General features: G+C 64.6%; 2 protein-coding genes across 2 annotated transcripts in view; one reads left to right on the forward strand and one right to left on the reverse strand.

Annotated features, from left to right (window-relative positions):
• BRSK2 (BR serine/threonine kinase 2) overlaps positions 1-12,193 on the forward strand; it is an 88,964-nt gene extending 76,771 nt beyond the window's left edge. Inside the window, 8 exon segments of the mRNA XM_011993869.1 lie at positions 856-916; positions 1,686-1,893; positions 2,464-2,512; positions 5,986-6,109; positions 7,816-7,996; positions 8,065-8,154; positions 10,687-10,734; positions 12,018-12,193. Of these exon segments, the coding sequence (XP_011849259.1) occupies positions 856-916; positions 1,686-1,893; positions 2,464-2,512; positions 5,986-6,109; positions 7,816-7,996; positions 8,065-8,154; positions 10,687-10,734; positions 12,018-12,193 (937 nt within the window).
• An 8,766-nt stretch (positions 12,194-20,959) lies between these two features.
• LOC105549366 (MOB kinase activator 2-like) lies at positions 20,960-22,948 on the reverse strand (the record flags this gene model as incomplete). Its single annotated transcript, XM_011993870.1, has 2 exons — positions 20,960-21,996; positions 22,807-22,948. Coding segments are annotated over 2 exons (459 nt in total), but the record flags the coding sequence as incomplete, so codon positions are not given.
• Between the last annotated feature and the right edge of the window lie 543 nt (positions 22,949-23,491).

A 23,491-nucleotide genomic window follows, 5' to 3' on the forward strand; every position in this document is an offset into this window, starting at 1 on the left:
GGCTTTTACTCTTCTCTGTCCTCTTCTCTTCGGCGGCTGCCTCGGCCCCTCCCTGCACTTCCTTCCTCCAAGGATGGCAACTGCCACTGTCCGGGCGTGTGGGCGCCGGCTCGTCCGTGCAGTGTGGTGGAGCGACACACGGCCGTCCTGGTCCCTGCATGGGGGTGGCGGCCGCACACCGGAGTCTCAGCCGGGCACACCGGGCCAGGGCCTCCCTTCTGCTGTCAGGTGTCAGGCCGAGTAGGGCAGTGGTGGGACAAGGCCACACCGTCCCTGCCAGCAGCCGCCCCAGCCTGGCCCTGCCCAGGCCCTCCTGGTTGTGAACAGGGAGGGCTGGCCGCTGACCCAGGCATCCCTCACGGGCATCTAGGGACGTGGAGGACCAGGCTGCAGACCCTGGGAGAGCTCAGCTGTCGGGGGAGGGGAGGAACTTGGCAGCAGGGGCATGGGAGGCTGGAGCCAGCATGAGGCCTGGAGCAGAAGGGGCTGGATACAGGAAGCTCACAGGAAGGCCCGTCTGTCCCCTCGTCCCTCTGTCCACCCCCACGCTGGATGGTCCCTTGCTGCGGCCGTCTGATGCCACATTCTGTGCTGTGCCTGGGCTGCTGGCATGGGGTGGCCCCCACACGTGGGCTCTGATGGGGGCCCCTGTGGGGCTGGGCACAGCCAGGCGCCCTGGGCCCTCCTGGAATTGGCAGGGTGTGCAGCAGGACCCAGGGCCTCGAGGCTCTTGGCCCGGGCTCCAGGCCTCCTGGAGGGTTTACCTGGAGGGTTTACCTGGGGGGAGCAGAGCCCAGTGCCTGCTGCTCCGCTGCCCCCTGGCTGAGCTGTGGCCCTGTACCTTGTGACCTCCAGGTCTCGGTCCATCAGCGGTGCCTCCTCAGGCCTTTCCACCAGCCCACTCAGCAGCCCCCGGGTGAGTGATCCCCCGCCCCCACACAGCCCGGATCCTCACAGGCCCCAACCCTGCCAGTCAGCGTGTGCCGGGGGGGGCAGGCCTCCGCGGACCCTGGGAAGCAGCCCCAGGCACCCCCCACGCCCGAGCTCCTGTGGCGGCTGCTGCTCTGCGGCGCGGGCTGCTCTGCTAACTGCACGCTCTTTTGTTTTTTGTTTTGTTTTGTTTGTTTTCTTGTGTGTCACTTGTTTTCTTTTGTGGCGAACCCCCCTGCCCCTGCCTGCCTGCCTCCCTGCCTGCCTCCCCACCCTCCCGCTCCCGCCCGCTTCTTTCTGGTCCTCCTGTGCTATGTGCCTGTGGGGGACTGGGGTGCACGTGCCGCGCGGCTGCCCCCGCCCCGCTCGCTCCCTGCGCCTCCCTGTAGCCTATTAGGAAGCTTGTCCTGCCCCCACCGCCCCATGAGCTGCCCTTCGTGGCCCGCCCCCTGACCACCTCCACGGAGCCCGAAGCTTGTGGGAGCGCCTCGAGGCCCGGATACGTCCTCCCTCCGCAGGCCGCCCCGCGGCCCGACCCCAAGACCCAGACCTTGCCGTGCAAGGCCAAGCTGACCGACAAGCCTCTGCAGGGCACCAAGTCCAACCCCTTCCCGGCCAGCACCCCGGCCCGGTCTCCGGCCGCCGGCCTTTGTCCCCAGCTGGCACCACCCCTGGGCCCGCCTGCCCTGCGGGTGCCCCCCCGGCCCCCACCCACTGGGATTGAACCAAACACCAAATCTGTCCCCATCATACAGGTGACCCCTCACCCCTCACCAAGGGGCAGTCCCCTCCCCACCCCCAAGGGGACGCCTGTCCACACGCCAAAGGAGAGCCCGGCCGGCACGCCCAACCCCACGCCACCGTCCAGCCCCAGCGTCGGAGGGGTGCCCTGGAGGGCACGGCTCAACTCCATCAAGAACAGCTTTCTGGGCTCACCCCGCTTCCACCGCCGGAAACTGCAAGGTGAGTGTCCGCCCGGAGGTGCCAGAGCAGGGCTGGGAGAGAGCGGAGGCCGCCCCGGGGAGGCCCCCCAGCAGTGCCAGACCAGTCCACAGGGCCTGCAGCTGCACGGGCGGCTTGGGCCTGCCCATGGCTCACTGTCCCGAAAGCGTCCAGCCGCAGCCTGTGTCGTACCTGCTGCACAGGCTGGCACCCCCTCCAGACATTGTGTTCCCGAGTCTACCCACTCCGTGTCCTGGGGCCAGGCACACAGCAAGGAGAGCTGGCCACCAAGGGGGCACTGCCAGTCAGGAGGCCCCATGTGTGGGCACCAAGGGCCAGCCAGTGCTGCTGGAGAAGGCACAGCCGACTTCAGCACCAGAGGCGGGGACAGCTCCCCCTTAGCCCCGGGGCACCATGGCCAGTGGAGCCTCTAAGGTGGCCGGGAGCTGGGCCGGGACTGTGCCCCTGGGGGACTGTCCCAGTGTGCGGGGGTGGACTCCTGATGACCCTGACCTCGGCGCAAGGTGGCCGGGGCAGGGGAAGGATGGAGTGGTCACCAGGCCTTCCCTCCTGTTCATCCCATGTGCACAGTTCCGACGCCAGAGGAGATGTCCAACCTGACCCCAGAGTCGTCTCCAGAGTAAGTGGCCCCTGCTGGAGGCCTCCTGGTACCTGACACTGGGCTGACCGGGTGAGGGGCACGGAACCCTTCCCCTGTGGCCGACGGGGGCTCCTCCACCTGGCTCCATCTCCCACTGCGGGCAGGCCCATCTCGGCCACTGAGTCTCTGAACTTCGAATACCCAGCAGTGAGGGGAAGGCCAGCCAGGGGAGGAGGCCCCAGCTCTGTTGAGAAGCTTCAGGCCTCAGGAGAGCCTGGGGTTGGCTGGAGGCGAGCGGGGGGTGCGCTGGGCAGAGTCTCCCGAGGTCCTGAGCTCACCAAGGGCAGAGACTCAGGGTCGGTCCGGTCTCACAGAGAAAGCAGCCTGTGTTAGGAAGAAAGAGGCAGCCCTGGGGCAGCAGGCCTGGTGGGAACACGTGTGCAGGGGCAGAGCAGAGCCGCCAAGCTGAGGCCCAGCCCCGCCGCCTTTCTGAGCTGTGAGAGGTGCCACTGCAGACTCTACAGCACCCAGGTGCTGCGATGCCCTGGGGGCCGCTGTGACCGACGTCCAGGCAAAGATGTCCCCAGAGAGACCCCTTCCCAGTGCCCAGGCCCTCTCCTTCTCCTCCAAAACGGCCTCAGTCACTGGGCAGTGTCTCCGTGACCAGGCAACTGCTGGCGTGCACATAGGAGCCTGCAGCATGACCCCAGGCCAGGCAGCTGCAGAGAGCGGTGGCCAGGCCCGAGTCACTTCACAGGAGACCCCGGGAAACAAGGTGTGGGCAACTGTGGACTGAGTAAGAGAAGAACCTTCATCCTACTGCTGGCTTTAAACCAGGGGCCCCCGTGGAAACTGCTCAGTGCTAAGCCCCAGGAGCGGCATCTGCAGTCTGTGCCAGGATCCTGCCCCAGTGGCCTTTCTGCGCCGGTCAGGTGGCCCCTCCAGCCGGGTGCCTGGGTCGGAGGTGTGTAGGCATCATCGCAAGCCCACAGGCACAGGGCTCAGCAGACTTGGGAACCCTCTGCCTAGGCCCTGACGTTGCCATTTCTGCTGCCACCAAAAGCTTTCATGAACAGACTCATAATTATCTCCCTCAGAGAAGGGGGCTTTGACGCCACTGCAGCTGCCTGCGCTTCTCCCCTCCCCCATCCTGAGACGGCCTGGAGGCCCTGACCCCTCCCGAGGGCCCGGCACGGACGCCTCCCACAGACCGTCTTTGGTGACGACTCGCTTGCTGGGGACCTGAGACAACCCCCAGCCCCAGCTGCCGCCAGCCCCATGTCAACCGGGCACCTCAGAGGAACAGAACCAAGGGGCTGTGTGTGCAAGGGAGGCAGTGGCTTCAGAAAGGGGCACCTGCGGTGGTTTGGGACATGCAGGGCTGCAGGCTGGACACTCAGGGCTGATGTCCTTGAGTCTGAAGCCCTGGCTGGAAGCCCAGGCAGTTTCCAGGTTGCAGCCTCGAGGGGCGTTCTTTCTCTAGGAAGACCGAACCTGGTGGATGCACCACCCTGTGAGGAAGGGTCCCCCGCCAGACTCAACAGGCGACTGATTTAAGTTCGTCTCATCTAAAAATCGCTTGGCAGCAACACCCAGACTAGCGTCCGGCCAGGCTGTGCACTGTCCACCACGTGGGTGCTGGAGTCACAGCACAGGCCCCTCACCCCTCATCGGCCTGGCCTCCCTGGGCCCTCCAGCGTCTTTCACACATGGGACTAGTTTTGCCAAATGCTGCACCCCCGGGCCTCAAAGCAGAGAGTCACGTTTGTGCCATCTTTCCTGTCTCTTCGTCGGGCAGAACGTTGACCATGCCGAAACCCGTCTGTACTTCCGAACTGCCTGGCTGCCCCGGGCGCTTCCTGGCTCCAGGTCCTGGCATAGGGGGAGGGGGTAAGGTCAGGGCCAGAGCTGGCCCTCGGAGCTTTGCACCCACAACAGCCAGCCAGCAAGACCAGCAGGACACTGGGGCGGCACCGAGGGGCTGAGCGATGGCTGGGCCCGGTCCCCGTGCTCGTCTAGGAAGATTCCTGGGCCTCACAGGGACGGCCACAGTGGCCAACGAGGCACCTCCAGGAATGGGCAAGGGAAAGGGGAGTTGAGAGGCCGCTGGGAGGGGCCTCAGAATCAGTCGGGAGAGGGCACCACTGAGCCCCAGCCCTGCTGGCGCCTCCTCCCGGTCCCTGCCTCTGCCTCTCGGTGCACCTGGTTCCACCTCCAGGCAGCAGCCGCATGGGACGCCGGCAGCGCGAGCCACCACCGCGAACAGCCACCCCGTGCGCTCTGCCTGAGAGTCTCAGGGGCTGTGCTAGAGGCGCCCCTGGCCGTGGTCCTCACGACTGGGCTTCCTGGCTCCCTCGCTGGTGGGTAGGGTTTGGGTGCCCTCGAGCTGGAGAGCAGAGGGCCTCTGCACGTTGGGGTGAGCCTGCCAGCAAGACAGCAGCGCCTCCCCGCTCTCCTGTTGGAAGCGAGTTGCAGGCCCCGCCTGCTCCTGGGGTGGGTGGCACAGGTGACTTCAGGAGCCCAACTTGAGCCACCTCTCACAGGGGCCTTGGTGAGGAGGGCTCACCTGTGGAGGGACATTCCCAGACTTGGGAGCGAGTGGCAGGTCGGCAGCCGGGCCAGGGGTAGGGAGGGGTGTGGGGCAGCTAGGCGGGCTGGGCAGGTGGGTGGTGCCAGCCGTTGTCACTGGGCCCTGAGTCCAGCAGAGGAAGTGATGTCAGTCAGGCCTGCCAGTCATGAGGTTAGCAGCACTGCCCTAGCCCGGGGTGGGGACCTCCCACCGTGGTGGCATCTGGGAGCCAGGGTCTGCGTGGCTGTGGCAAGCCCTGAACCACCCTTCCCCAGCCAGCCTCAGAGGTCTGGAAGCGATCTGTCCTCTACAGGGTAGGGACCGGCCCTGCCAGGCTGGAGCCACAGGGAAGCCACATGGCCACACGTGCTAAACACAGGAGGGCAGCCCCAGGGGTGCTGAGGCCGCCCTGTCTGGTGGGAGGGCACGCAGCTCCCGGTGTCTGTGCTGTACCTGTCCTGCCGCTGCCTGCATACAGCTCCCTGGTTTTCCCAGCTCCAGGCTGGGCACCTCAGCCAGGAGGCCACTGGGCACCTGACTAGGGCTCAGCCAGAAATGGAGAAGCAAGGGCAGGGGCAGGGGCCACCCACTCCCTCCCCTTTCCTTCCCAGTGGGGGCTCCAGCGAGTGCTGCCCGGACACAACTCTTAGGGAACCAAGAGGGGCCAGTTAGGGCCATGGAACCTGGCTGGGCCATGGGCCAGGGTTAGGGCATTAGGGCTTGGATAAAGGTTATGGTTAGGGCTGGCGTTGCTAACGGTGATGGTCAGGGCATACGGGCCAGGGTTAGGGCGCTGGGGTCAGGGCCGTGGGTTCTGCGGAGACGGCCGTGTCCATCACGCAGGAATTGAGGATTCCACTGTTCCAGCCCCAGGTTCGAGGGAGGCAGGGGTGTGGACAGCACCACGCCTCAGTCCTCACAGCCTCTGTCTCCCGCTGCCCAGGCTGGCCAAGAAGTCCTGGTTTGGGAACTTCATCAGCCTGGAGAAGGAGGAGCAGATCTTCGTGGTCATCAAAGACAAACCTCTGAGCTCCATCAAGGCTGACATCGTGCACGCCTTCCTGTCGGTGAGGCCACAGGGCGCCAGGGGAGGCGGGCAGCCCTCCCAACCCCACGCCGCCCAGCCCCGAGAATCAGGCTCCTCACTTAGACGGGACACGTCCACACACACAGCACGGACGTCCACTCGGCTGTGGGCCGGCCTGGCTGCCTTCACTGGACAGGCACTGTCTCCCGCCCAGCCTTCCGAGGGAGGGTCCCTGCCCGTCTGGGGCACTTGGCCTGTAGAGGGAGTCAGGGCCTTGCTCACTGGTCCCCAGCAGCCCTAGGTGTGTGCTGGGCGGGCCTGGGCAGCTGGCACGTGGGGCAGAAGGAAGGCTCCAGCTGGGTGGGCCTCAGAGGGGGACGTTTCCATGAGACTTAGGGAGAAGCCCTTGTGAGGCCGTGACCCCAGGGACCCGTGGGGCTCTCACCCCCAGGCCTCAGGTATCTCGGTTTCCCTGGTCTCACCCTGCCCTCGGAGGCCGGGTGGCTCTCCATGGAGTGACCGTGCTCAGGGTCTTCGGTGGGCTTCGTTTGTCTCTGCTGGGCATCTTTGGGTTAGGAGGAGCAGAAAAGCCCCTCAAGCCTCAAATAGAGAAGTTTCATTGCCAGGACTCCAGCACCCAGTCCCATCAGGAGGCCCCTTCCTTGTCGGCCCCGCCCCACCCTGTACTGCAGCCAGTGCCGAGGCATCACAGGGGCTGCCCCCACCTCCCCCGCCGCCCCCCGCCTGCCTCCCCAGGGCTGCTGTCCTGCTCTGTGCTCACTACGCCCAGGCCCCAGGATCTTGGCAAGATCAGGCTGTGGCTCCCTGCGGCAGCTCTAGCTGGGGGCTGGCCTCCACCCCACCTGACGCTCTGCCCCCAGGCACTCAGGCCGCTGCTGCTCTGGCTGCAGCTGAGGTTCCCTTAGCGCCGTGGGGACAGCTTGGAGCCCCTGCAGAAGGCTCCAGGGCCAGGAGAGCCCAGCGCTGGGCAGGCTTCAGGCTGCACTTGGACCCCGGCCTCGGGGACCCTCAGCGTCCCCGTCCCCACAGGCTGCTCACTTCTTTGGGCCTCCTCCCTCACCACATCCCTTCATGCTGCCCCTGGTTGCCACAGCCAACCTCAGACTCAGTGGTGGCCTCAGCCCCTCCCCATGCCAGCCCCAGTAAAGCGGCCGTGTGCCAGCCTGGGCCCCATGCGCTGGGTGGCCCTGAGTTCTGCTTCCTGCAGCTGCCCCTCGGTACTGTGGAGCCCACACAGCCAGTGCCCAGCACCGTAAGTCCTGCAAGCGGTGGGAGTCCCAGGAAGCCCCAGCAGGAGGGCACGGCCCCAGCCCTGCCCTGGCACCTCCCTCTCAGTGACAGCTCCCAGACTCCCCACCTCCCACTCAGCTCCACCTCGGACCCCACCTCAGGCTGCAGGGTCACCTCTCACCTCCATCTTTGCCCGTAAGGCTCCTCTGTGAGGTCCTGGCCGTCCTGCGCTGTGGCCGCGTGAGAAAAGTCCACGGCAGGGGTTCAGCCGCCCCCGCTAAGGGGACCAAAGCTTTGGAGGGTGGGGGCTGGAAACGGCCCTCTCCCTGCTCCGACCGTCTCCACCCGCGCTGTGCCCCTCAGATGTGGAAGCAGAGGTGCCTGGGCGCTCACAACGTGTGCGCGGTGGGGCTGGCTCGCCCCAGGGCTGCCTCCCCAGAGAGCCAGGGTGGGACCTGCCAGGCCAGCCGAGCTCACACTGCTCCCTCTGCACAGATCCCCAGCCTCAGCCACAGTGTCATCTCCCAGACGAGCTTCCGGGCCGAGTACAAGGCCACGGGGGGGCCAGCCGTGTTCCAGAAGCCTGTCAAGTTCCAGGTGGATATCACCTATACGGAGGGAGGGGAGGCACAGAAGGAGAACGGCATCTACTCCGTCACCTTCACCCTGCTCTCAGGTGAGCGGCGCCCCCGGGGCGGCTCCGGGCCCAGGCCTGTCCAGGGCGTAACCCCCTGTCTCCCCTAGGCCCCAGCCGCCGCTTCAAGAGGGTGGTGGAGACCATCCAGGCCCAGCTGCTGAGCACACACGACCCCCCCGCGGCCCAGCACTTGTCAGGTGAGGCGGGCTCAGCTCCAGCCAACCTGCAGCCTGCGAGTGGGGCGTGGCCAGCTGGTGCTGCGCCGACGGGAGGCCTGAGAGCCCTGGCGCAGCCTCCTGGCCCGTCTTGACGGATGCCCCCGCCTTCCTGCCCCAAGCTGTGGCTGCACCCCTCAGGGAGCAGGGCCCCCCCCCGGCCCGGCGGGACCCCCCGCCTCGCCTCTGCACGCCAGGGACATAGGGCGCGGCCGCACCACACTGAAAGGCGCCTCTTGTCCACTGTAGAACCCCCCCCACCAGCGCCAGGACTAAGCTGGGGTGCTGGGCTTAAGGGCCAGAAGGTGGCCACCAGCTACGAGAGTAGCCTCTGACGCTGGCAGGTAAGGCGCCCGGCCTGTGCTGGGGCGGGGAGGGGCTGCGGGCAGGTCCTCGGCGGAGCCAGGCTGGTCCTGAGCAGGGCCCTCCATGCCCACCCACAGGTCTCGGCCCTGGACAGGCCAAGCATGCCCCGGGCGGCCCATCTGCTAGGGAGCCAGACACAGGGCAGCCCGCACAGGCCCTGGGAGAGCAGTGACAAGGCCCTGTCCTCGAGGCTCCCCGCCATGGCACCCTAGGCGGGCCGCGGGCTGCCTCATGGGCTGTGACTTCTCATCTCTCCATACTTCCTGACAGCCCAGGGCCATGCCTCCAGCAGGGCAGAGGGGCTTGAGCACAGCCAGAGCTGGGGCTTCACCACAGCCTCAGGGGCTTGTGCAGGGGAGGGTCGCCCCAGCCTGGAACCACCAGGGGCCAGGAGCCCAAGGGTCCATGCCACTTGGCATCCTGCAGGGAGGGCTCCCCCCGCTCCCCTGGGCCCACGTGTGGTGGGGGCAGGGCGGAGCACTGGGCACATGCATGGGCCTGGTCTGCCAGCAAGGGTGTGTGGGCGCGCCTCTGAACAGCGGTGTGGCGTGGGAGTGCTGGGCGTCATGTGGGGGGAGCACCCGGCTGGACCCTGGGGGGCCCCTCTCCTGGCCTGCATCTCTGCAGCTCTGTGGCGTGCTAGGTCACCTCCTGTGTTTTCCGTGTGGGGTCCTGGAGGCCATAGAGGGCCCCCACCCCGCCCCCGTCATCCTCATTCCATCCTCATTCCATCACCTGTGGGAGCCCCCCCCAGAGTGTGCTTCACCCCACTGCGGGCTGGGGGCTGAGGTCCCTAACAGCCCTGGCCCTAGCCGAAGCCCCAGTGGGTGGAGGAGTTGCCCCCTTCTCCTGATTTTGGGAGCCAGGCTGGCACAGCGGGCAAGGAGGAGCAGGGTTCCAGGTGCTCAGCCCCGCAGATAAATGTGGCTCTGCCCTACAGTGGAGGCTGTGCCATCGGCCGGCAGCAGCTTCTGGCTCTCTGAGCCTTGAAAGCCTTCATCTTAGGAAGGGAAACCAAGGCCAGGGAATGACAGGGCAGCCACCAAGGCCAGGGACGGACCGGCTTGTCCAGGAGGGCAAGCAGAAATGGGCCCCGGGTGCTGCCCAGGGTGTCCCTGCACCTGAGCAGCCACAGGGATGCCTCAGGCTGCTCCTTCGTGGGCTGTGGGCAGAGCTCCCCCAGCCTGGCCCTGCAAAGTGTGGTCCTGCCTGTCAGCACATACCACTCCCCACCGAGCCAACTCCCAGCCCCTCTCCATTCCTGCCCTGGACCCTGACCTCAGTGGAGCCCATTGCAGAGGCTCTCGGGGGCCTATTCTGGGCCCCACCTGTCTGCCTTTGGACTTGAGGGGCCCAGCCTGTCCCCATGATCTCGCTACACCCAGCCCTGCCCCCCCCCCCCGCACATTGGACGCTTTTGTCCAGTGAGCCCAGCTCCAAGGACGTGTGGAAGGTGTCTAGCCAGCAGGGGGCCTCCTCAGGCACTGCCCACCCTCCTGGAGACCCCAGCCCGGCCGAGGAGGGGGGCTCAGAGCCCCCAGTGAGCAGGCACACGCAGACCAGGGCATGTGTCCACCCTCTGCAGGCGCCAGAGAGGGCCTCGAGGGAGCAGCTCCTCCCAGGGCCTTGCTCCCATCCCAGTCCTGGCCTGGCAGCACCAACATCCCCAGGCCCAGCAGCAGGGGAGAGGGTTGAGAAAGAGGGTGCCCGCCTTGAGTTGAGGGGCAGCTGGAAGCCACAGGGTCCTGGAGCTGCCGAGTGGCACAGTGAGGATGCATAGTGACCGACGCAGGCCACGGCCAGGGCAGGGTTGTCAGCCCATGGGAGGTTGCCAGGCCCACCCAGGGCACCAGCCATATCCAGGCTCAGGCTCAGGCTGCTGGAGGACCTGCTGCTGCCCAGGTGGCTCCGCCTTGTTTCCCGCCCCCGCAGCCCCACGTCACTCCAGGCCCTGCCCCCTGCACTGCCCCTTCTAGGCCCCGCCCCCTCTGGCTCTGGCCCCACCCAATCCCTCCCCCTTTCCTCCGGGGCCCCACCCACTCCTGGCTCTGCCCCCTCCCCATCGAGGCTGTGGGCGTCCAGCCAGTCGGAAGGCGCGGGGCGGCCTTTCACTCACTCCCTCCCTCCTCTCTCCATTCTGTGCTCCAGACACCACTAACTGTATGGAAATGATGACGGGGCGGCTTTCCAAATGTGGTAAGAATCCCCCACGCTCACCTGGCGCCTCCGCCTGCCACTCCACCGCTCACCCTCAGCCCGCTCTGGCCAACCCGCCGCCCCGGCTGTCTCGGCTTCCCTGTGTAAGATAGACATAGGCAACCAGCAGCCCAGATGTCCCGGCCCATCCGCTACCGGGAGCAGCCCAGGTCGCTCCCCTACCACAGTGGGCCCAGGCGGGGCTCCTGGCCAGACCCACCTCTGCCAGGTCCTAGGATCGGGGCAGGCCCAGGAAGGGGCTCCCAAGGCCTGAAGCCAGTGAGGGTCCCAGTGGTGCAGGCTGTGGCCTAGGTGCCCATCCCTCTGTCCACTGGAGGCTGTGCCTGGCAGGGAGCTCAGGATTCAGGTGGTGGTCAGGCTTAGGAAGTGGGATTGACGTGCCTCCATTGGCACACCTGGGCAGTGAGCGCAGGGCCCCAAGAAGGGTGGGCTGCCCATTTCCGCCCCTGTCCTCAGGACTGCCCCCATCCCAGGGACCCGGGACATGACTCTAGCTGCCTGTCCCCAGACCCCCAGCCTGCCTCCCACACCCACCCCCTCCATGCCTGTCCACTCATCTGTCCATCTGTCTGTCTGCTGCTGAACTGTGTCCAAGCTGGTCAGGAGTCGGGCTTCAGGCCTCTCTGGGGAGGTGTGGTGGGCACGCCCTCTCCCTGTCTTCCACTGGGCCTCACACAGTGGGGCCAGCAGCTGCCCCCAGGGTCCTTCGAGGCTGCAGAGCTCCCAGCAGGCCCTTGTCTTGACGCTGTCATCTCTGGAGTGGGGTGGGCTGTCCCTCACGGCTGTGAGGTGGGGAGGCAAGGGGGCGGTGCAAGGCCTTCCGGGCCAGGCCTTGGTGGGGAGGGAGGGAGGGGTCTCACCACCTGCCCCGAGCCTCACTTCGCCAAAGGAGCCCCGGGTCCTGCGCAACAGCTCGGAGGCACTGGGGTCCTAAGCTCCTGGCCCCACGGCGCACAGCTCCCCCACCGCACAGCCCCCCAGCGTGCAGGGCCCCTGCCGGCTGCTACCTGCCCACCCCGCTTGCCGCCCGCCGGCTCCGCTCCGCCCCATCTCAGCCTCATCTCTGGGTTCTCTCCCTCGTCGAGGCCCCTTTGTTCATTTGTTTGTTTGTTCTCTTTCTCTCTCCTTCCCTCCCTTCCTCTTTCTCTCCCCCTTTTTTGTTCTTTTTTCTTTTGTTTTTTTTTTTTTTTTTTGTCTCTGTTCTGTGTACCCAGGCAGCCCATTGAGTAACTTCTTTGACGTAATTAAACAACTTTTTTCAGACGAGAAGAACGGGCAGGCGGCCCAGGCCCCCAGCACGCCCGCCAAGCGGAGTGCCCACGGCCCACTCGGTGACTCCGCGGCCGCTGGCCCTGGCCCCGGAGGGGACGCCGAGTACCCAACGGGCAAGGACACGGCCAACACGGGCCTGCCCGCCGCCCGCCGCGAGCAGCCTTAGACACACTAGCCTCCCCCCCCCAGCACAGCACTGACAGCGGCTGCCTCGCCGCCCGCCGCCCGTCCTGCCCCAAGTGGACCCGCGGCCGCGCCGCCCGTCCATCCAGACTGTTCTCAGAGCCTGGGAGGAAAGGAAAGAGGCGCCGGGGCCGGCCTGTGGGCTGTGCCACCCGCGCCCGCTCTCTCTCCTCTCTCCTGTCTCTGTCTGTCTTTTCTCTCTCCTGTCTCTGTCTCTGCCTGTCTCTGACAGCGTCGCTTGTTTCCACTCTGATACCAGGAATTATCCCGAAAAGTTAACATGTCACCTCCACGAGGCCATCCTCTGTGACCGAAGGCAGCTGCTGCGGACCCGCCCTCCCTCCGCTCCTGCTGTTGCTGCCAGGCAGCGAGGCCCAGCCCAGCGCCCTGTCCACCCCGCGGCAGCTCCTCGCCTCAGCTCCGCACGGCCCGTGGGAGGAGGGCCAGGCTCGGGGGAGCCTCCTCCAGCCCGGCCGACCCGGACTCCCGGTCACCTGACCCCTCAGCAAGAACAGCCTGCCTGGCGGCCTTCTGGGGCCGGGACCCCCGGTGGGCAAAGTAGCCACAGGAACAGACCCCATCCACCCCGTCCACCGCCTCCACGCCGCACCTGGAGGCCTCCTCGCGCCTCGCGGCCCATGCCCCGCCTCCCTGGCCGTGCCGCCTCCGCCTCCGTGTAGTCTTGGCCTCCTCAGGCTGCCTCCCGCCCTCTCGTCTCACCTGCGCCTCCCTTGCCTCATCTGGGGCAGCTGTGGGCTCTGGCACTCCTCCCTGGCTGAGGTGGAAACAGAGAGACCCTAGGGCGCCAGAGCCTTCCCAGCAGGCCAGGTCGCTGGGCTGGGATCAGTGTTATTTATTTGCTGTTTTAATTTATGGATTCTCTACACCTCTGTTCAGGGAAGGGCGGCGGCCGCATCCCCTGCCGTCTGCCCATCTCAGGCGGGGTGGGGTCTGGGGCCAGGGCGCCCTCTGAGGACAGAGCTGGTGGGGCGTGGGGCAGCTGGTGAGCTACTGTAAACTTTAAAGAATTCCTGCAAGATATTTTTATAAACTTTTTTTTCTTGGTGGTTTTTGGAAAAGGGTGTGGGGGTGGGGGCGCCGCTGGGACAGGGCCAGGTTTTGTGTTTCAGTCCCTTGCTCCCGGTTCTTTCTACACACACATCTAAGATGGTGCGGTTCGCTCTGTCATGGGTTCCGTTTCTCTGCGGAGAAACAGCTCCACCTGTGGGGGCTCGGGGCAGAGGGGCAGCGTCTCGTAGCGGACGGCAGCGCCAGCGCCCCTCTGTCGAGACCCAGGCTGGGGCGATCTTGGTTTTGTGTCCAAGGATGAAGGGGTAGGAGGAAGGCCCCCAGCTGGCCCTCCCCACACACAGGACGGCAGGGGCACGTGGGGCTTTTCTTACTAAAATTTTAAAAAGTTGAAAAAAAAGGACAGAAAGTGTCGGTGGCGCTCCTCCGCTGGGCGTTCTGTGCAGAGCGAGGCCCAGGGTGTGGCCTGGAGGGGGCTGCAGGCCCCCCTGCCCAGTGCCCACCGCCGTGCTTCACTCCAGCTCCAGCTTCTGCGTTCCCTTCTGCCCACGTGCCCGGCCCTCCCAGGCGGGCACAGCCCGGATGCAGCGGCCATGGGGGGCGGCGGGTCTGATGCATGCCTCTGCCGTGGAGTCTGTCTGCTTCAGTGCCTGCCCTGCCTCCCACCCACCTCGTGTGTACATTTTAACGCTTCTGTTGACATGAGACCTCTGCCACAGGCTGGGATTTCTAGACGTAAGAACAAAAGCAAACGCCTAGGACAGCAAACGCCAGGCGGCCCAGGCGGGAAGGGGCTCTCCACGGAGATCGAGGACACGAAGCACAACGCCTCTTGCTCGCCTTCCCCTCTTGTGCTTCAGACACGCGCGGACTCCAGCAGGCGCCACGGAAATGGGCGAGCCCCCACAGTGTATCCCTGTCGTAACTGTGAGCGACTGCAGCTCGGAACAATAAATCCCTTCCGCAAAGACAGCGACGCAGGTCTTCCTCCGGGCAGGGCGCGCGCGCAGGGCTCTGGGACAGCCCGGGACAGCTTCCTGTTCCCCACTTGCAGCCCCTGGGCTGCGCCAGTGTGAACGCAGCTACCCTCTGCCCAGCTGAAGAGGGCGAGGGTCCGGGCAGCCAGGGTCAGAGGTCACTTCCGATCCCCTGAGGCTGCCCCAGCCTGAGGCGGGCTCCCGTTGAGGGCCAGGGCCGGGGCAGAGTGCTCTTTACATGGCACCTCTGCCACTACAAGGCCTGCATGGGCCACCCCAGGCCTGGGCCTTTTCCTGGAGAATGAGCCGCCTTCCCGCTCCTCACTTGGGAAAAGGCCGGACAGGGTGCCATGACCCAGCCTTGGGAGTGAGGGGCCCAGGCTGAGCACAGCCCCAGGAGCTAGAGTGGGGATGGTCCCAGGCATGCCTGCCACAGAGGACAGCCAGGGCCGTGGGCTCCACTGGGCACGACGCCCTGGCCCAGCTGCCCCTCTGCCGCCGCCGAAGCCGGAGGGCGAGTCCAGGCCCATGCTGTATGAGGCCAGTGGCTGGGAGTCCACCGCAGCCTGGAGGCGGCCAGGAGCAGGCCTCAGGAGGGTCCAGGCAGACGGCGGCATCCACAGAGCTGCCCTGGGAGGCGCACGCCCACGCACACTCCCCTCCCGTGTGAAGGACTCGGGCATGGCCGGACTGCACCCAGCTGTTTATCATTGGAGCAGGTGCTAAGCACACGGCGGCTGCGGTGGGATGACGATGGGGTGGGGGCCACATCCCTGGTCTCAGTCCAACAGAAGCTAGTAGCTGTCCCACCTCCACTGTGACAAAACATTCCCAGACATTGCCATGAGTCTCCTGGTAGGGGACAGAATCACCCCCAAGTGAGAGCCACTGCCCTGAACTTCAAGCTGTGCCTGTACCCATCTCTCTGGAGGGAGCCAGGGGGTCACCATGTCTGTCAGGCTTAGCTAGCTTGGGGCTCCACTCAGAGCCCGGGACACGGAGGGAAGCTGAGCCATCCCGTTTGATCCTGGACTGCCAAGTGGCGAGCTCACAGGAGGTGCGTACCCCAAAGAGAAGGCACTTGGGAGGGGCCCAGGGAATTAGACTCCATTCCAATCCCTGGATTATCCAGTTTCCCGGCTCATTTTACCTTAAGAAACAGGCTGAGGAAAGGAATTTGGCTGCTACAGTTCAGCGAAGCAAGGACGGTCTGTGGGGTCACAGGCTGCCGGCCCCAGACCGGAAGCCTTCCTGACCTGTGGTCCTGCACCTGCTTCTCTGAGTGGCTGACACACACACTCCTGGTCCTCCTCTCGACATTCACGGTGAGAAGCCAGCCTTCTCAGGCACATGACCGGAGGCCCAAAAGGAAACAGCCTGTCAAGAACCCTGCCAGCTCCCCAGTCTGCTCAGGAAGGGGCTGTGTCCTGTAGTCCCACTTCTGACACCAAGCTCTCTTGGTTGTTAAGTAACAGAACCCAAAGCGAGCTAAGCCAGAATCTGCTGGTATTTCTATAAAAAATGAAAACAAATATGGCAGGACTTCTGATGTGGCAGACACTAGTCTCGCTTTACACCAGTCGGTCCTCACATCATTTCTATGAAGAAATTAAGATGGAGATTGAAAAAGGATGTGGTGGTCGGTCTGCCCACCTAGAGGATGGCTTCGCAGTCCTGGTCCTCAGTTCTCAGGTGGCACATCTGGGGTCAGAGCCTGCCACGGCCTGGCCTGCGAGCTGGGGCCCTGCTGAACGAGCCTACTGGTGAGCCCACCCATGGCATGACAGGTGGGTGGTGGGGACGAGTCTGACGCCTCCCGCACAGGACGTGGCCCCAGCACGCAGAAGGTGGCTGCTCCAGGGAGGGGCCCTGCACACAGCAGTCCTGGCCTGGCTCTGCTCTGTGGAGAGCCTGCGCTGGGCTGTTCCCAGTCCGCTGAGGGCAGAGGCGCAGAGCCCCGGCCTCCTAAGCTGTAAGATGAAATGACTCCTCGTGTTACAAAGCCTCAGAGCTTGCAGGAGGAGGCCGACGCCCGTGTGCCGGCTGCAGGGTGGGACGTTCCAGCTGCCCTGCTCCCATCCCCTGCCAGGGAGCTCACCACAAGTGGCCTGGCCCTGCCACCCCGTCCTGCCTTCCTCCCTCCCTCCAGTGGTGTGGTGCCCAGGCCCTCTGCCCTAAGTCCAGTGCCTCCCCACTCGCTCCAGTGACTTCTCCCCCTCCCACCTCAACTCCCCGCCACCAACCCAGGTCTCTCGGTGTGATACGGCAAGGGGTCGGGGTCCACAGAGAGCCAGAGAGGAGGCAGCCGGCAACAGAAGGGAGAGAGAGCGCAACCTTCCAGGCAGCGGGGCCTGCTGGAGAGTGGGCAGGGCTGACAGACGTGCAGGGAACACGACCCGGGGAGCCATGTTCGTGGCCAGACGGGCCTGGGAGACTACGCTGTGGGTCTCATGCCGGGGGGTTGGGCCCTCCTGTGCACCTGCCCCTAGGACCCTGTAAGAACACCCTGGCCTGTTAGGTAGATGCATCGTCTCCTGTGGTTTCCTATCACCGCCATAGTTAAGTTATTGCAAACTAAGAAGCTTAAAACACCAGTACCTCACAGTCCCAGAGTCAAGGACTGGGCAGGTCTCACTCAAGGGGGTCTGCCTGGTCTAGAATCAAGGTGTGCTCCTCCTGGAGGCTCCAGGGGAGGACCTGTGGCCACCTGCATCCCGGGACCAGTGGAGACCGGTGGGGTCTCCACCTTCGCAGCCAGGAGCGTGGGTGGAGCCTCCTCACAGCTGTGTCCTGCGCGCCCCAGCCTGCGTCCAGCTTCCACAATGAAGGCCGCGTGCTCTCACTGGGCCTAGACCACCTCTGCCTCTCAAGGTCAGCTGACTGCCTTAATCCCATTGCTGCTTTCATTCCCCTTTGCTGCCGGGGGGCACGTTCACTTCCACAGGACTAGATGTGGACACAGCCAGTGGTGAGGGATGTCTTAGGCTGACCACAGTACCCTCCCGCTCCCCCTGCTTCACACCCATGCCACGTGCGAATGCATCCCTCCCCTCGCGGCCCCAACAGTCTCCACCGAACACGGCACCCAGTCCCGTCCCAAACCTCACGTTCAGCTCATCAGTTTACAAGTCCCAAGTCGCACCCTCTAAGCCACCCCGATCAGGTATGGGTGACACTCTGGGCCTTCCACCCAGGGGCAGTTTCCGCTCCATCTGTGGACCCCAAAAGCTAGAAAACCAGTTACCTGCTCCCAAAATACAACTGGAGAACAGACGCGGAATGCCAGTCGCAGACACTCCTGTTCTCAAGGAAAGTCTGGCTGGGTGTGCTGGTCCAGCACTTTGGGAGGCTGAGGCAGAAGGGATCACCGGGGCCCAGGGGTTCAAGACCAGCCTTGGTAGTGAAACTTCACCTCCACAAAATATTTCAAAACCAGCCAGGCATGGTGGCTCGCACCTGTGGTCCTGGCTGCTCATGAGGCTGAAGCGGGGGAAGTCTGAGGCTGCAGTGAGCGCTCCAGTTTGGGTGACGGTGAAACCCAGTCGTTTATACGTGCACACACACACACACACACACACACACACACACACACGCGTGACATACAGAGAAAGCTGCAAGGTGCCTGTGTCGCTGCTCCCAAGAAATCCAAAATCGAGCTGGGCATACTCCCTCGGGTCCCGGCAAGGCCTGGGAACTCCTTCTGTGGGTCCAGACTCTGCCTCTGTGCTGACACCTCCACCCTCAGGGCCACGCTCTCTTTGCATGAAATGTGGCAAGTGTTTGCAGCTGAACAGTTTAGTCTGCTTCCTGCCTGCTGATTTTTGGGGGCCCAAGAACCTGTCCTCACATCCCCTCTGCCTCAGTCCAAGCCAGCCAAGCCTCTGATGGTGTGAGAGCCGCACGTCGTTTCCACGGGGCTTTCCTCCGTAAGCCCCGAGGCTCGTCCGCAGACCTCCCACAGCTGTCCCTGCTTTCAGCATCTGCTTGGGTGACCCGGAGCATCCACCAGCCACAGGCTCGCCCTCCTCCAGGAGCTCCTGGTGTGGCCGTGACTCCAAGCACACATTCCTGACAGTGAATCCCCTGACATCAGCATCTTTAGCTGAGAATTCCCGACGGCAGGGTGCTCACCCCTCTGCTAATGTCCTTCCCTCACTTGGCTGACCTCAGCAGCGAAAGGGGGCCAGGCTGACCGCCCGCGAGTGCGGCCCACACATGGCAACGGGACAGAGTACAGCTGTGCCTCTACCCCCATCGACAGGGCTCTCCCTGGCTCCCGTTCCTTCCTTTCCCTCTAGCTCCCACCTGCACCTTTAACCCCACATGTCTGAGGATGGGTGGGTCACAGCAGCTGTGACTCTTCTCAAAGCCCAGGCCGGTTCCTCCGAGCCCCTGGAGCCCCACTTGCCTCCATCCTTCTACCACCTGTTTAACAACATCACAGGCTTTTTCTATCACCCTCGAAATTCTTTCAGCCTCTGCCCGATTCCAAAGCCACTTCCACCTTCCTAGGTGTTTGCTACAGCAGCGCCTCATGCCTCGAACCAAAATCTGCCTTCATCTCCTGTTGCTGCAGTTGCCATGAACTTCGTGGCTGGAGGCAAAACGACCTTATCTCAAACGGGCCTCACTGGGCGAGTCAGCAGGGGCGCTTCTTTCTGGGCTCCTTCCTTTCCCAGCTTCTAGGAGCTGCCTGCGCTGCTGACTCAGGCCCTTCCCACGCTGCCTTCCTGCTCAGTGCCCTGGGCCCTCCCGACAACACTGGGCCCATCCAGATAACCTCCCCATCCCCAGGTCAGTGATCGGAAACCCGATTCCATCTGCGACTTCCATCCTCCTGTGCTACCTAAGGAGACAGTCTCTCAGGATTAGGACACGGATCTCTTTTGGGGACCATCATTCTACCTTTCAGAACAGAGACCTCAGAGACTGGGGGAGCTGGGGGGTGAGGGCTGAGCCCTCACCACTGAGACCCCCCTCAGTGTACAGGCCTCCTGTTCACAGAAGGAAATGGAGGCAGAGGCAGGGAGGCTTGGCCAGGACTCCAGGTCTTGCAGCGAGAACCCTTCCCAGCGGAGGACGGCGCACAGCAGTCCCCTCAGCCAGGAGCGGGACGGTCCACCAGCCTGTGGCCTAGCAGCAGGCGCCCCCAACACCCAGCGCCAGCCCTCATCCCAGGAACCCTTCCCAAAGGGACTTGTGCCCGCAACTCCCATGTGCCCTGGGGACCCTGCAGCTGCATCCTGAGAGGGAGACCGGCATGAATGCGCGCCCTGGACACCTCCTAAGGCCGTCCCGCAGGCTCCACACACATTTCATCTGAGGCTCCAGCTGGAATCCCAGTGTCCTCCTAGCCCCTCCAGGCCCTGTGGAGCCGGTCCCCAGCCCCTGTGCCCCGCAGCACTCTCAGTCCAATCTTCCTCCTGGCCTCCGCTCGGCAGCCAGGCCCCAGGTTTGCCAGCATACAGCGACCCAGGCTGTGTGCCCGGTTGGCTCCCTGTGGCCTCAGCCAGGAGATCCGTGCACACCCCAGCCAGGAGCCTTAGCCAGAGAGGGCAGCCCCACCAGGCCACCCGCCTCCGTTCTTGCCCTCCCTTGCCGGGAGACCTCCTTGCTGCCTAGGCCAGCGCTGGTCCCTGCCTCAGGCTCCTACACTCAGCCCCTTCAGTCAAGTTCTGTGGGTGTCCTGGGGCCTCCACTCTGGGGGTCCACGCAGAGCATCGGGAGACAAGGGCAGGTGGCGCCCAGCAGGCCTCCCTCTGGGGGGTCCACACAGAGCATCAGGGGACAAGGGCAGGTGGCGCCCAGCAGGCCTCCCTCTGGGAACTGGGTTTGGCTCCAGGCACTGACTCACTGTGTGGCCCAGAGTCACAGTCAAGTGTGGGCCCTCGCGGGGAGGTGGTGGGCGTGGATGTCGGAGGAGATGCCGCCAGCTGACTCCAGCCATGTTGAGAAACCCAGAGGCTGTCAGTTCTTGAAGTGGGAGGCAGAGACAGGGCAGGGGAAGGGACTCTGACCTGCAGCTCGGTCCCTGGGAAAGCCAAGAACGGGCCTGTTGGCCACAGGTGCACCATGCAGGCTGAGCCCGAGGCCAGGGGAGCACCATGACCTGGACAGGCCCCACTAGCTAAGCAGGGGGCAGGGGGCTGCACGAGGTCACTGTGCAGCAGGTGCCACTGGCAGGGACCCACAGTCCTGAGGTCTGTACCAACTAGGCCCTGACCCGGGAAGCCCCCTCTTCCCACTTCTCAGCCCACTCAGGTCCCGATAAGCCCCAGGCTTCAGTTTAGGGCCCCTCTCCCTGCAGCACGTGCCTACCCACTCCCAGGCTGAGGACACAAACCTGCTTGCCCCTGGGCCACACTGTCCCGGCCAGGAAGGGCCCCTGCGGCAGAGCCACTGTTTCGGGCTGGCTGGCCCAGACCCCTTCGAAGAAGATGTTCCCAGCTGACTGCAGCCACATTTGAGGGTCCCCGCCACCACCATGGGGAGAGGCAGGTGGCTGAGGTGGCTGGGGAGGGCGAGTGACACGGGGTTTGTGCTTCCCCCACGGCACCTGCAGGCTGGCTGTGGACCCTCACAGGCAGTGAGGGGCGAGTCTGCTCTGACCCCCACTCTCGGGGCAGCCTCCGAGGTGCCTGTTCCTGAGGCTGCCCACCAAGGAAGTGGCCAGGCTGCCCACGGTGTGTGTGTGTGGGGGGGCTGGGGGGGCGGGGAACCGAGACGCTGAGACGCACACAGGCTCTGACCTGAGAGAATTCTTTTTATTACGAGTGAACAGATGAACTAAGGTAAGCGGGTCTCAGCCTTCTGCTGGTGCAGCATCTCCACGCAGGGCCTCAGCCCCGTCCTGGCCTTGCCTGAGGACTGCACCATGGGCGTTCCCTGGGCATGGAGGAGGCAGCAGGAAGGGGCGACAGGAGCAGGTGCAGGGCACCCCACACCACAGGCCTCCCCCACCTCTGAGCTGCCAACAGCCAAGACTCCTGGCAAGGCCAGGAGAGGAGGGGGTGAGAGGGAAGGAGGGGTCTCTGTGAAAGCAAGCCCCACCCCCAAAGCAGAGCAGAGACCCAAGTCTGCAAATCACACCCTCCTGGGGGAGACGCCCCCACCAAGTTCCTCCTTTGAGGCCAGCAGCACCCGAGGGAGGGCAGGGGCTGCACGGAGACCAGAGAAAGGAAAACCCCACAGAAGAAAACTCAAAGCTTCAGTCCCACGCGTGTCTGCTGAACGAGCGAACGGGCCCAAAGGCTCTTCTCTACAAACGGCACGCATCCATCCAACAGGGGGCCGCAGGACATGGCCGGGGCTGTCTGCGTCTGTGCAGCCCACACCAGCGCAGCCCGGGGCCCTCTCAGACCTCACCACACGTGTGCCAAGCACATGTGTGCACACGCAGATGCAGGAGAGGACACACACCACCGTCTTTTTGCACACGTGCGCCCCTGTCCAGCCCGGGTGGCTCATCTCTCCTTCACGTGGTTCTGTGCTCCCGGGCCCCCGCTGCCGGCCCCATCCCCGCTGCCCCCACTGTGGACCCCGCCGGCCCCGCTGCATAGCACCTCGGTGAGGTCGTCCATGATGGCGGTCTCTTTGGGGTCCAGCAGGTTGAACTCCCGAGCAAAGAGGATGAAGTGGACGTAGAGTGTGTTCAAGTGTCCGTGCAGCTCCAGGGCCAGCGTCTCCTTGAAGTGGGCCCAGTAGATGTGCGCCAGCACGTGGAACAGGTGTCTGCAGATCTTCCTCACCAGGGACTCAAAGGAGCTGGGGAATTCTCTGCCTGGGGGAGGCCACTGTGTCACAAGCTGCAGATGTCCCTTGGCCCCAACAGAGGCCAGGCCCCTGGCACCCATCCTGGTGGGTCTGGTGCCTGCCACCCACATCCTGACCCTGCCACCCACATCCTGACCCTGTCACCCTCGGGGCTACGAAGTCCCAACAGCAATAGCTTCTGCCCACCAGCAGGCACAACAGGGACTTGCCAACCCCAGGTCCGGGCTGCTGAGACCTCCCTGTGAGCTCAGGCTCCGGAGGCTGCACCTGCCCTGAGGGCTGGGCGCTCGCTGGGCCATCCTGGCCACCTCCTCAGGGAGGGGCCTGTGACTGGGCACTTGGGCCCCCGTGTCTCCCTGATGGACACCTGGGGCCCTCTCTCGGGCCAGGATGGAGGTGGCAATGGTGGCACAGGCTTCTCCTGTTGTCCCCTGCTGTCCCTCTGGCAGCATGGGAGTGGCGTGGAGCCCTACTACATCCCACCAAAATCTGGACACAGGCTCCGCAGCTGATCCCCAGCCCAAGCCACCAGCACAAGGTGGACGGTGGTCTCTGCGTGAGCGGCACAGACCAAGAGGGGCCCAGAGCAGTGGCATGGCCCAGAGGGCCAGGGAGACGGCCCTCGGCCCTGACTGGGCTGACTCCTGCCCAAGGGCTCCGGCCTCACCTCACAGCCCAGGGGACTCCATGCTAAGCAGGGGCTGGGGTGGTGCAGCTGCCGCCCTCCGTGCCTCTGCCCCTCGCAGCACAGCGGTTTGGTCCTGAATGCTCCCTGCACCCCCGCGAGGATGACCGCCCAGTGCTGGGGGAGACGAACCGTATTTTGTGGGGAACACGTCCTCATCCGTCACCAGCTTCTGCACAGAGCTCATGACGAAGTCAACGTACTGCGGGGCCGTGCACTTGACCTTCTTCCCCCGCTCGTCATACCAGTAGTACTGTCTGTGGGGACAGAGACACGGTCAGGGCATGTGCCTGCTGCACACCCACCCAGCCAGCGAGTCCCTCCCGCTCAGGTCATCTGCAGGCAGAGGCAGCGCCAGCAGCAGAGGTGTGGCGGACTCCGGCGTCTCCCTGCTCGGGCAGACACACTGTCCCCGCCGTCTGCGGGGACCACACTGCCCTCCATGGAGGGGTCTGCCTGAGCTGACTTAGAACGACGCCGGGATCACGCTGGGGACCCTGCCAGTCACACGGCTGTACACGCGTGTGATTAAATGAAAGGGATCATCTTCATTTTCTCCACTTCTAAATGGCTTCAGTTGTATTCATTCACGCAAATGTGTGCTGCTGTTTTTCTGTTGCATTAAGCACAGAGGCTCCTTCTCTGCCCAGGAAGCTGTGCTGTGGCTCGTCAGCCAGGCCCCACCCTTTGGGAGCGCCCCGCTCTGACTGCTAGAAGCCAAGTCCCTCTCCGGGGAAGCCAGGCAGTGCAGTGGCCTCTGTGGCACCTGCAGTCCACAGACTGGCCAGGACAGGGACCAGCCCCGGAAGGCCCACCC

Source organism: Mandrillus leucophaeus, unplaced genomic scaffold (assembly GCF_000951045.1).
Source record: "Mandrillus leucophaeus isolate KB7577 unplaced genomic scaffold, Mleu.le_1.0 Scaffold435, whole genome shotgun sequence".
NCBI lineage: Eukaryota > Metazoa > Chordata > Mammalia > Primates > Cercopithecidae > Mandrillus > Mandrillus leucophaeus.